Source organism: Ovis aries, chromosome 12, assembly GCF_016772045.2.
Source record: "Ovis aries strain OAR_USU_Benz2616 breed Rambouillet chromosome 12, ARS-UI_Ramb_v3.0, whole genome shotgun sequence".
Taxonomy (NCBI): Eukaryota; Metazoa; Chordata; class Mammalia; order Artiodactyla; family Bovidae; genus Ovis; species Ovis aries.
In genome coordinates, this window is record NC_056065.1 from 40916178 (window position 1) to 40929032 (window position 12855).

The following is a 12855-nucleotide window of genomic DNA, read 5'->3' on the forward strand; positions in this document are numbered from 1 at the left end:
TGAGTACCTTACTTGCCTCACTCTAATGTCTAACTCTGGGTTTCAAGGTGGCATAATGTCCAAGCTTGTGCTTAATTTTTTTTAGATTATGATTTGCTTATTTATTTGGCTGCGTTGGCTCTTAGTTGTGATACACAGGATCTTTATTGCATTATGCAGAATCTTTTCATTGCACCCTTCGGGCTCAGCAGTTGCAGCTGTCGGGCTTGGTTAGCCCTTGGCATGTGGAATCTTAGTTCCCCGACCAAAGCAGATTCTCCACCACCATGGAAGTCCCACAGGCTTTCTTGAATTAAAATCACATGTGGGAAAACAAGAACAACAACAACAACAAAAATCCAACTCAAAACTGGGCAAAGGACTTGAATAGACATTCCTCCAAGTAAGATAGACAAATGGCCTCTAAGCCCATCATCACTAACCATCATCAGGGAAACGCAATCAAAACTACAATAAACAAGATACGTCACACCCATTGGGATGGCTATTATTTAAAAAAAAGGGGGGGGGCAGAAAATAACTGTTAGTGAGGATGTGGAGAAATTGGAACCCTTATGCACCGCCAGTGGGAATGGAAAATGGTGTAGCGGCTCCTCTGAAAACAGTATCACAGGTCCTCAAAACAGTAAACACAGAATGACCCTACGATCCAGCAATTCCTCTTCTAGGTTTACACCCTAAAGAATTGAAAGTAGGGATTCAAAGAGACATTTGTACACTCATGCTCACAACAGTATTATATACAATAACAAAAGGTGGAAGTGACTCAAAGGCACATCAGCAGATGGATGGATAAACAAGATGTGGTCCATCCATACAACAAAATACTTTGCAGTCTTAAAAAAGGCAGGAAATTCCGACACTTTACAACATAAACCTCGAGGACATTATGCTAAATGGAAGGAGCTGAAAAAGGGACAAAAAGACAAATACTGCATGATTCCACTCGGATGAGGTAACCTAGTCAAATTCATAGAGATGCAAAAGAATGATGGTTGCCAGAAGCTGGGAGGTGGGGATGGAGAATGAGTGGTTAATTGGAGCTCTGCTCAGATGATAGAGAATCTGCCTGCAGTGCAGGAGACCTGGGTTCAATCCCTGGGTCAGGAAAATCCCCTGGAGAAGGGAAGGGCACCCCACTCCAGTATTCTTGCCTGGAGAATTCCATGTATAGAGGAGCCTGGCAGGCTACAGTCCATGGGGTCGCAGAGTCAGACACAACGGAGCGACTAACACTTTTAATTTCCCTTTCCAGTTTCATAAGAAGAAAATTCTGGGGATGGTTGGTGGTGAAAGTTGCAAAAAGTATAAATGGACTTTAGGGCCACTCAATTGCAAATATAAGTGGTAAACTTGTGTCTTTGTTTTTTTTGGCTGCAGTAGACTTTTGTTGCTGCACGCAGGCTTTCCCTAGATGTGGCAAGCGGGGGCTACTCTGCTGCGGTGCTCAGGCTCCTCCTTGCAGTGGCTTCTCCTGTGGCAGGGCATGGGCTCCAGGCTGCGGCAGCTTCAGTCGTTGCAACTCCCAGGCTCTAGAGTACAGGCTCAGTAGTTGTGGTGCATGGATTTACTTGCTCCAAGGGATGTGGAATCTTCCAGGAGCAGGGATCGAACGATGATCCCTGTACTGGCAGGCAGATTTTTATCCACTAGACCACCAGAGGGGCTTCCCAGGCACTAGTGGTAAAGAACCTGTCTGCCAAAGCAAGAGACGGAAGAGATGTGGGTTTGACCCCCCAGGTCGGGAAGATCCCCTGGAGGAGGGCCTGGCAACCCACTCCAGTATTCTTGCCTGGAGAATCCCAGGGGCAGAGGAGCCTGCCAGGCTACAGTCCGTGGGGTCACAAAGTCAGACACAACTGAAGCGACTTATGTTATGTTTTATACAACTGAAAATAAATTTTAAAAAAATTAATTTAAAAAAATTACGTGTGGAAGAGACTTCATTTCTTCAGGTACTGGAATCAAGTGACAAGCCACGACCCACTGCTCAAAGTGCCCACAGACACATATGCATGATCAGAGAGACATTTGGACTTGAGAGTCTCTGGAAAGGATATGTGCTGACCAGGTAGCCCTGTGTCCACCACTCCCAGTCACTTTACCTGCCTGTCTATGGAAGCACTGGAGGTTGGAACTCCAGATGGAGTGAGGGAAGACTCAGGTGAGAGTTTGTATTGCCTGTTATTGTTGCCAATGGCCTGGGAAGTCTGTGTGTCCGTCTTGCAGGGAAAGAGCTGGTGAAGTCATGACGTGGAGGACAGTAACACTCACCCAGTACACCATGCGCCCCTTCATGCCCCGACTCCATGTGACTAGTTCTGTCCAATGTACCACAAGCAAAAGTGACCTGTGTCATTTCTGGGCTGAAGCCACTGGTGGAGCCACCATTGGTCTGGGTCCCCGAAAAACAATGTCAAAATAGAGGCCCCACTGTGAACCATGACGACCAGGTAGTGTGAGCAAGTCAGCAAGAAATAGGTCTTTATGTCAGACTACTGTAATCGGGGAGTTAATTTGTTGCTGCAGCACAACCTCGTTTATCCTAATACATGTGCTGTGACTGGTGGGAAAGGTTTTCTCAGCTTCACAAGCTCCAGGTGGGAGCCACAGACCACAGCCCTAGTTCCACCCCTCTAAGCTAGAAACCTCAGAAAAAGCACATGCCTTCCCCGGGCTTAGGTTCCCCAGCTATTCCATTTTTATCCTACAAATTAGAAAGTTCATATTATTCAACATATAGGGGGAAAGACAGACGCTGCTTACTAATTCAGGAGGGCAGAGGTGAGCACTTGCCTCTGACTTGAACCTTCCTGGCCTTTTATTTCCCCAGGTGTCCCTGCTGGGGCTCTGAATCATCCATGGTTTCTAGGGTTGGGCTTGAGATGGAAATAAAGGAGCCACGGGACCCAGGAACTTTAAGAGCATTCCTTTATCACTGGACCCCGGTGTCAGGGGTCAAGAAGGAGGGGCTCATTCACTCCCCACTGTCACAGCTTCAGCCTCATCTACAGGGGCCGGCCTGAGACCCCAAGCCCCTTGCTGAGGGGGCCTTTTAATGCTGACCTTGACCCCAGCCTGCTTTGGGGACCCTCACCCCCAAAAGTGCCACACTCAGTGCTGGATCCACTCCACCCGGCACACGCTGTCAGAGGCGTCCTTCCCCAGATGAGGAGGGCCAGGCTGAGGCCAGGGCACCTCTGAGATTCTAAGGGCATCGGCAGGACAGACCCGGCACATGTGGGAATCTGGGGCTGCAGGGAGCACTGAGCTTTACTTACAAACGTGTCACAGAATCCCCTCACCCCAACCCCAGGGTCCCCTTCTGTGTCCCCAGGAAGGAGACAGGCCGGGGCCCAGCCTAGGAAGGAAGGTGGGGCCTGAGTCCACCTCCAGCCAAGACTGGGCAAGGCTCCCCTCTCGTGGGCACCCCTGCCAGAGCGGTGAAGCTGAAACGACGGCAGGAGCACTGTTCACCTCCAAGTGGCCAGTCCTCAGGGCTTCGGCTGGGAGGAGCGAGGCCGGGACATGGAGGAGGGTTCTGACCAGATTGGGGTCGGGGGTGGGACCTGCATTGGCACAGCCTAGGGAATGAAGAGAAAGGTCTCAGAGGGGGCCTCTTTGGGATGGGTTCCCTCCATATGCAGCCTCATCCCCTTCTGGATCTCGGACTTGGGGTCAGCTTCCAGGGCATGGTAGGGTAGCCAGTGGGGAGCACTGGAGACTGGAAAGGTGCTGGGGGTCAGGGCCAGGGATATGGGAGCCCACAGAGAGAGGCTTCCAGGTTCTGCGCCCCTCCCCCAGAGACTCTGCAGTCCCCAGGCTGCTCCAAGGTGTCTGCCCCTCCCAGGGCACCCTGGACGTACCAGGTGAGGAGAGCCAGTGGCTGACAGCTTCTGATGGTGGGCCTCAGAGGAGACACTGGACCAGAGGTCCAGGGTCTTGGGAGCTGAGCTCTTCTCAGACTTCGGAGGGATAATGTCCCAGCCCAGCAGGCAGTGCTGTGGAGAGCAAGGGATTAAGGCGCCTGGCTGGGAGCGGGGCTCCCCACTGACCAGGCAGGCCCAGGGAGGGGCTGCACCTCTCCTTCCGGACTGGCAGCCTCCTCTAGGGCAGGGCTGTGTCCCCCATGAGGGTGGAGGGACCCCCCGCAAATAATCAGTGTCTCCCATGACTGAGGCTCCCCCAGGGCAGAGGTCTGTGTCCACCACTGTTCCCCCGGGCCTCCCTTTCCTAATCCTGCGGACCCAAACCACAGATGGGTGGAGGGAAGGCTGTGGATGCTGATGGAGCACATCCTGTGTGCCAGGCTCTGCTCCAGGCCCCTAACAAGTACTGACTCACTGACCTGCCCCCCGCTCACCCCATAAGCCTGAGGACAGTACACTGGACCCATTTTACAGATGAGCAAACGGACTTTCCTCAGTACTCCTTCTCCTTGCTTCCACTCCAGCATCCTCGGCCTCAACTGGGAGTGAGTGGGGTCCCCACTGACCCCTGTCCTACCCAGAAGACACAAAGGGTGGCTCTATGGGGGAGGCATCATGGAAGTATAAGACCCCAAGTTCTACCTGGCTGACCATGGAAAAGGCACCTCCCCTCTGCCTCAGTCTCCTCGTCTGTAAATTGGAATAACAGCAGGACCTCTATTCTCTGGAGAAGGAAATGGCAACCCACTCCAGTATTCTTGCCTGGAGAACCCATGGACAGAGGAGTCTGGCAGGCTACAGTCCATGGGGTCGCAAGTGTTGGACACGACTTAGCAACTAAACCACCACCACTGCACTCTCTGTTGCTTGACCCCACAAGATAAACCCCCTGAGGACTGTGCACACGGCACACAAAAGCATGAGAAATCAGACCCTTTTGCATTATGCCAGCTCACGGGCAGACGGGGGGTGGGTGGGGAGCCTGACCTCCATCAGGGAACAGGAACAGCACAGGTGACGTGAGTGGCCAGTCTGAACTCCAGAGACTGGGGTCCTTGAGCCCAGCGTCACTGTGTGGCTCTGGGACAGTCCTGGCCCTCTCTGGGCCTCAGGACACAACTGAGGACTGGGCCAGACAGGGGGCAGCCCTACCCCCATCCTCACCCGGGGCAGCGCCAGTGTGTCGGAGGCGTCGAAGCTCTTCCGCCGATGGATGCGGTGCCGGTGTGGGGGATCCAGGACGGACAGTGGGATGCTCACCCTGGGGGTGGCGACAGTGGGGGCGCTCCTGCAGGTCTCTCCAGGCTGCGACGCCCAACCTGCCCCCAAGACCATGGGCCCCAGGCTCTGCTCCCCTCTGCCACCGCCCCTGAGACTCCCCTGGGTGTCCTGCCCACTCAGGCCACTCACCTGACCTGCGCTGGCTCCGCCAGGGTCCCTGCACCCTGCTGGGCCCGTGGCTTCCTGCACAGGCGGCAGGGGGTGCCAGGATCCGCAGGCACCAGAAACAGGCGCCGGTTGACACGGTAACAGTACACGCCTGTGAGACCAGAGAGGAGCAGAAGTCCCTCCTCAGCCAGGGAACCTAGACCCCCTGGACCCCAACCACACAGGCCCACCAGCCCCTGCACAGCCCCAGTGGCCACATTCACAGGCCCGCCCACGTGTACACGGAGTGTGCACACATACACGTGCTCACACACAATGACACTGAGCACCGCTTTCTACTCAAGCATGACACATGCGTGCACACGTGCTGGCATCTTCATACATTCAAGTGTCATCTGTGCACACTCAGAGCACTGCTTCATATAGCCACATTTGTGGACATATACGGTGTGTTTATACTTGTAATCACACACAGTGCACACACATATATGTCCACGTGAACACACCTCACACACGCATATACATTCATGGATACAAACACTATATGTTGCATGTACAAACCCACAACATAGACTCAGGTGCTCACGTGACAGCCAGAACCCCCCACCTCAGATGACCCATATGCAGAGAGGAGAGGAAGGGGGCGCGGGGCATGTGGGAAGCAAGGCGGTTGGGGAAGCTGGCAGTGAGTGCACAGGGCTGGCCCTACTCCCCATGAGGCCAAGCCTCAGCTCACCCCCACCCCTTATCCAGGGCTCACCATGCCCTGTCGGGACACCAGGCTCCCTCCCTGAGTCCTCAACACTCAGCTGCTTCCCCAGGCCCCCAGGCCTTGGCTGGGCTCTGGGGTAACCAAGTGTTTACACTCACATTCGTGGTCCTCCTCCACAGCATCACTCTCCTGCAAGCCTAGGAAGTGGGGTCTGTGAGGGCGAGAGGGTGAGCAGGCCAGGACAAGAAGGCGAGCAGGCCTGAGCCTCCCTGCCCACCCTGTGCCTGCCCCTGCTCACTCAGGGCCACTGCAAATACACTCCTCCTTGTTGGCTTCCCGGAACTTCTGCAGCTTCGAGAAGAAGGCCTCAGGCTTGCTGGTGACGGCAAAGGTGTTGTCCAGGGACCCTGGGGGGACAACGCACAAAGGAGCTGCTGTGTGGCCAAGACGCAGGGGGTGCTTAGCACTGGCGATCCAGGCCACTGAGTCGCGCACAGACCTGGAGGAGTCCTTCAACTCACGTGACACATGCATACCCAATCGTCTGTGCAAAAAGTATTTCTAGAGCGCCAGCTACAAACCAGACAGTGTTTCACGTGCTGGGGAAAGAACAGCAGCCAGACTAAGCCTCCACCCTTTTGAGGCTTACATTCTAATGCAGCCACAAACCAGTCGCTAAACAAACCTGAGATACCAAGTGGAAAGGCGACACCTATCAGGAAGCAGGAGAGAAAGAGAGTCAGGAAACTGAGCTTGGCTGGCAGAGGGGCCAGAGGGAGCTTCCCTGAGAACGTGACACCTGAGTGGAGACATGATGAGGGAGCCATGGGGACATCCCAGGCAGACAGAGGAGCAAATGCAAAGGCCCTGGGGCAGGTGTGTGCTGGTACACTGGAGTCACACTCAGGAGGTGAAATGCGCAGAGCGGTGAGAGTTGAGGAGATGTGACTGGGAAACCACTGATGGGTTTGGGAACAAGGAGTGATATGATCACATCAGCCATGTGCTTTTAGAGTACTCCTCTTCTGGCTGCAGCAAGGTGAGAAGAAGCAGGCACACCAGTCAGGGGACTACTGCAGGCATCCTGGTGGAGACAAGACGGTGAATTCTAGAAATATGTTGAAGGCAGGGCTACCAGGATGTATGTATGAAAAGGAGAGGAAAAATCAAGGCTGATCTCCAGCTTATGGCCAGAGCTGCCGCCAAGAGATAGGAAAGACTATGGGAGGGTGGACCAAGAGCCGTGGAAGTCAGGACCTTGATTTTGGACCTGAGATTAGTCTAGGACACCTAATGAGCCACGCAGAGAAGAAAGTCAGATACACAAGTCTGGAATTCAGAGCAGCAGCATGGGTTAACTGGGTGAGAAGAGGGCAAGGAGAGTCTTAACACTGACAGGGCCTAGGGAGCTTGGAGGTTGGAACAAGGAAGCCGATCCGGCAGAGGAAACTGGATGGAGCTACCAGGGAAGTGGGGAACAGCCAGGGGATGCCCAGGTTTGGAAGCCAAGGGAAGAAAGAGCTTCGGGGAGGGAAGAGGGAGTGGTCGCTGTGTCCATGCTACTCAGGGCCCAGAAAGTGTGTGGACTGAGAACTCAACTGGGAGCTGGTAATGCAGTGGTCACAGCTAACCTGGGGTGGTGCAGGGACTAAAGCCTGATTTTAAGAAAAAGCCAGGGAGAGAAACTGGAGATGGTAAATCAAGATGGCCTTTAGAGTTTTATGATAAAGAAAAGCAGAGAACATGGGTATTAACTGGAAACAGGAGGGGAAGTCACAGACTTAATCAGTTCTCATTAATACTCCCAGCTTTACCCCAACCGGATGTGAGATTTGCTAAGCTTTTCAGTCTCTTGGCCCTCAGCCTTCTCATCTGTCAATGGGGACAGTAATAGTATCCACCTGATCAGATGATTGTGAAGAGTCAAGAAGTTAATGGTAGAAAAGCTCTTGGGACAGGGCCCAGCACAGGACAAGTGCTCCGTGAAATCAGTTCTCATTAATACTTCCCAGTGTTCATATGCTGACGGAGCAGAATGATGGTGGAGGGAGGACAGGAGAGAATTACAGGAAGCAAGAGCTTTGGGAATCAAGAAGGAATGGGGCCAAGCACACAAATGCACAGACAGGCTGGAGACAGGAGCTCAGAAAGGAGGAGAGAGGTGCACACGGACACAGGGCAGGAACGAGGCAGGCACCTCTGCTTTCCCAGGGACAGGAAGCAAGGCAGTGAGCTGGCAGACAGGGACCATGTCCCCTCCGCAGGGGCCCAGGAGCCTCACAGAGCCCCTGCCTTGTGGCAGGAACTCAACCTCTCCGAGCATCAGCTTCCTCCTTCATGAAAATGATGATCCAACAGCACAAGCTCTGAAGGCTGTCCACTCACTCCTTCAACCAGTGTTGGTGTGCTGGCCCTGTTCCAGGCTCAAGGAACACAGCAACAAAAAGACAGCCAGGCCCCTGCTCCAACAGAGCTCATGAGCCAGACAAGAAACAAGCAAGCAAGATGATTTCTGAGAATGAATGAACGAAGAACACAAAAGTAGCCAATGCTTACAGGCAAGGATGCAGGGGCGGTGTTCCTCCGACCTTGTGCTCATGCAAGGCACCTAATATTTGAGCTGAGTGCTTGGTGATGAAAAGGAACCCGCAGGTGTGAATCTGGGGAAGTGCATTCAAAAGGGAAGAGGGACTTGCATAGCAGTCCAGTGGTTAAGGCTCCATGCTTCCAAGGCAGGGGGCATAGGTTCAATCCCTGGACGGGGAACTAAGATCCCACATGCTGCACAACACCGCCAAAGCAAAGCAAACAGCAAGTGCAAAGGCAGGTGGCCTTGAGCACACAGCTGGTTCAAGGACCAGCAAGGAGGCCAACGAGGCTGGAGCGAAGAATCAGAAGATAGATGGTTAGAGGTTATGTCAGGGCCAGCAGAGGCCAGATCTCACCTCAGAAGTCTAGATAACGATTTTGGATTTACTCTAAGTACTAGCTTCCTAGGTGGTGCTAGTGGTAAAGAATCCACCTGCCCAATGCAGGAGACGTAAGAGACCTGGATTTGATCACTGGGTTGGGAAGATCCCCTGGAGGAGGGCATGGCAACCCATTCCAGTATTCTTGTCTGGCGAATCCCATGCACAGAGGAGCCTGGCAGGCTACATGGGGTCGCAAAGAGTGAGGCACAAATGCAGTGACTTAGCGCACACACTAAGTGCTAAGTATTCTGAATGACATGATCTGATTCCCAGGTTTCAAAATTCATTCTGGCTGTTGAGTCAAAAATGGATAATAATGGGGTTGGAAAGAGGCCAGAGGGCATTCAGCCAGGAAGCAACTGAGGTTGCTGGGGGAGGGGGGGAAACGCAAAAAGACGATACACATACAGTTTCCCAGGACCTGGCACACAATAAATGCCAAAAAAATAAGGCAGCTCTCATTCACGCAACAAACACTTGGCGAACACCATCTCTGTGCTTTTCACTGTGCCAAGGGCCGAGGCAGGAGACGTGGTACTGAAGATGCTCCCACCTGGTGGGGGCTCAGGCAGGTGCATAAGCAAGCTAGGGCCCCCACCCCCAATTTCCAGGCCCTGGGGAGGGCCACACCTGCAATCCAGTCATAGCCCAGGTAGGGTCTCAGGCGCCAGCTCTTCTCAGGCACTGGAGACTCCTTTTTGGTCACTCTTGGCTGAGGAGGGAGGCAAAGAGAAACAAGGTTGTGCCAGCAGGCCTGGCCCAAAGGAGGCCCCACCTTGAGGGGAGGAAAGGGGCTATGTCTTAACTTACACCCTGACGTAAGCCCCAGGGTTCAGCTGAGGGCTTGGGGGCTGGAGGATAACAGTTTGACCCCCCACTCTCCCCACCATGTGTGACTGTGAACAAGTCTGTCCTCTGAACCTCGGTCTTCCCATCTGCACAATGGGGCTGGTCACCTTCTTCCCAAAGTGCTCTCTGAAAAACTAATGGCCACAACTTATCAAGCACTCAGGCTGAGCAGGACACGACTCACAGCACCTCCCAGGAGTCTCTCACCCTGGAAGGGAAGCTGCCTGTGAGCGCATCTGTCAGAGGAGAAACTGAGGTTCAAGGAAGCCCCATCAATGGCTGCCCCACTCTCCCACATTACCTTGGACAACTTGCCCTGTTGAGCCAAGATGGACCTCAGAGCCTGGGCCTCCTGGGCTCCTGGACTATCCAGCTCTGCTGAAAGCTCTGGGTCATTTGAGTCTGAGATGGCCAGTAAGGGAGCTGAGTGGGGCCTCGGTGGGCCCAGGGTCTCCTGGTGTAGGCATTTGGCAGGTAGGAGAGAGTTCATCCCAGAGCTGGCCTCGCCAGGCCAGTACCTATCACAGGGGTCACCAGGGTGGGCATCTTGTAGGCAAGAGGCTCTCGAGGCAACTGAGGACATCTCTTGGGACGATGGCACCTCCGAGTCATAGCTGCTGCTCGAGTCCAGGCTCGACTGGAACAGAGAGGCTTGGTCACCAGCCACCCACCCGCTCCTCATCCTTGCTCAGCCTCTGTAGTGTCCCAGGCCATACCTTCCCACACTGGAACTCACTCAGTTTTCTCATCATCAGTAAAATGGGCACACTGCGTAAGAGGACCTGGAAGGCCTGGATTCTGGCCTGAGGGTTAGGCAGCCCCTCTCTCACCCCTGGGACTTGGCCAAGGTGCTTACCCCTGAGGCTGCCTTGGCCACGGACCGCCGCACAGCATCCTGCCCCACCCACAGTTGCCTCAGGAGCTCCAGGTTGAGCTGCCGCAGCTGTACTAAGTCCCTGGTCTCCACCATCCCGGGCTTTCCACGACAGAGGTCACCGACTCCCAGACCACAGACTGCCCTCAGGGCTGGGTTCTCCTACCTGAAGCCAAGACAGAGAGCAAGACAGCACTGAGGAGGCTACCTTCGGAGCCAGAGTCAAATCCCCATTCTGATATTCCCTAACTGGGAAACCTTAGGCAAGTTAATTAACCTCTCTATGCCTTAGTTTCCTCACCTGCCAAACAGACGATAATGCCATCAACCTCATAAAACTGTTGTAAGGACTAAAGGAGGTAATGCATATTATATTGGCGGTCCAGTGGTAAAAGACTCCACACTTCCAATGCAAGGGGCATGGACGGGTTCGATCCCTGGTCAGAAAACTAAGATGCCACACTCAGACCCGCCAAAATATTTTTTAATTAAAAGAAAATCTTAGTCCAATACCTGGCACACACAAAGAGCGCTCAATAAATTCTTATTATTGTTAAACTAGCCAGAGCATGTTTCCTGACATGTCAAAAGAGATTAATCTCTCCCCTTTAACAACCTTAACTATGAAATTATGACTAGTTTAGTTTGTAGAAATCAACCCTGAATATTCATTGGAAGGACTGATGCTGAAGCTCCAATATTTTGGCCACCTGATGCGAAGAGCTGACTCACTAGAAAAGACCCTGATGCTTGGAAAGATTGAAGGCAGGAGGAGAAGGATGAGATGGTTGGATGGCATTACCGACTCAATGGACGTGAATTTGAGCAAACTCTGGGAGATGGTGAAGGACAGAAAAACCTGGCGTGCTGCAGTCCATGGGGTCACAAAGAGTCGGACATGAATGAGCGACTGAGCAACAACACCTTAGTTTATAGTGGACAATTAGGGCAAGTCTACAAATGTAAAACATTATAACTTTCAGACTCAACACAAATCAGATTTCTGAAGGGACTCATCCTTCTCTTCCGCCCTCCCTTCTTTTTTTTTTTTTAAACAAATGGAGTTCAGAGAAATTAAAATACTAGCCCCAAGTCACACTGCTTGTAGTGGCATAGCCAGGATTTGAACCCAAATCTGGCTCCAGGGTCCATGGTTATTGACAACCTTTCCCCAAACAGTGTGGAGGGGGGCCTAGGAAGCCACCTCCTCATTCTCCAGCCTTTGGCCTCCCAGGGATCTGGGCTCAAGGACACTCTGATGCCTCTGGAAGAGATTTCAGCCGATTAGGTGAAGAGGCTTCATCTTCTCTCTTGAGCTCCAAGCCCAGAATCCTCCAACTAGAAATTCAGCCTCCCCCAGTACACACAATCCCTTTCTAACACTGGGTCCAGTCAGACACCCTGCTCTCAGAAACCCTGCCCCTGACCCCAGCCCTTCCACCCATACTCCTCACCTGTGGACCACCCATATCGGGGCCCCCTCCTCAAGGCCCGGCTGCAAGGGCTAAAGCAGAGAGGCCCGCCCCCCACATACACCCACACAGGGAAGGGAGAATAGTGGAGATACGAGTACAGTGGTGGGTGGTGCAGACAAGTGGGGAAGACAGTCTGATCCCGGTCCCCGCCCTCATCTGACTGAACGACTTTGGCCTCCATTGTCGCACAGCGTTGAAGAGAGAAAACCTCCGGCTCTGGAGGCTCTCTGGAAAGCTATAGCTGCGCCTAGGCGACGGGAAGGCAACGATCAAAAGAGACACACACTGAGGCAGCGGCAGTGCAGCGGAACACAAGGGCAGGAGGTCCCCTCCCGGGAATGGGAGACTCAGCCTCTCTCTTCTTTCCCATCACCGGACCAGGACGCTCCGTGGAAGTGCACGTGGAGCAATCCGTCCAACCACTCCTCTCCAACCCCGGGGCCTGCCACTTCCGCACTCACCGCTGGGAAGTCGGGGAATCAACCTGCCTGTGGCAGCCAGCGCTGCCGAGAGTTCCGCCAGGCCCACCTAACGCGTCACCAACTGGGGGCGGGGCCTGATCCGGGCGCCCTGATTGGCCAGACGTGGGGCGGAGCCGAGACGCTCCTGGGAGCCGTTACTTCGCATCAGAAGCACCAGGCGCAACATTGGGGCG

General features: G+C 53.7%; 1 protein-coding gene across 7 annotated transcripts; it reads right to left on the bottom strand.

Moving 5' to 3' along the window:
• Positions 1-1223: 1223 nt before the first annotated feature.
• Positions 1224-12745, bottom strand: MIIP (migration and invasion inhibitory protein). Of its 7 annotated transcripts, none has more exons than XM_060396106.1 (10): positions 12662-12745; positions 10708-10891; positions 10153-10488; positions 9633-9714; positions 6329-6437; positions 6189-6241; positions 5340-5469; positions 5094-5190; positions 3867-4001; positions 1224-1696 (listed from the first exon to the last, which is right to left on the bottom strand). In XM_060396106.1, the coding sequence occupies exons 2-10, from the start codon at positions 10819-10821 to the stop codon at positions 1643-1645; spliced, it is 1110 nt and encodes a 369-aa protein (XP_060252089.1). In that variant the 5' UTR covers positions 10822-10891; positions 12662-12745; the 3' UTR covers positions 1224-1642. The 7 variants fall into 7 exon arrangements, with proteins under 7 accessions (XP_060252089.1, XP_027831427.1, XP_027831425.1 ...); XM_027975626.3 differs by having other exon boundaries at positions 1224-3584; XM_027975624.3 differs by lacking the exon at positions 5094-5190 and having other exon boundaries at positions 1224-3584.
• Between the last annotated feature and the right edge of the window lie 110 nt (positions 12746-12855).

Bases quoted from the DNA above. Each gene is read 5' to 3' on its own strand.
- MIIP (XM_027975624.3), bottom strand. From the start codon at position 10,821: ATGGTGGAGACCAGGGACTTAGTACAGCTGCGGCAGCTCAACCTGGAG. The intron at 6,438-9,632 runs GTGTGGCCCTCC...TTGTCCCCCCAG, and splicing joins GGGCTATGACTGGATTGCAG to GGTCCCTGGACAACACCTTT. The intron at 4,002-5,339 runs GTGAGTGGCCTG...TGCTCTCCACAG, and splicing joins GCGGAGCCAGCGCAGGTCAG to CACTGCCTGCTGGGCTGGGA.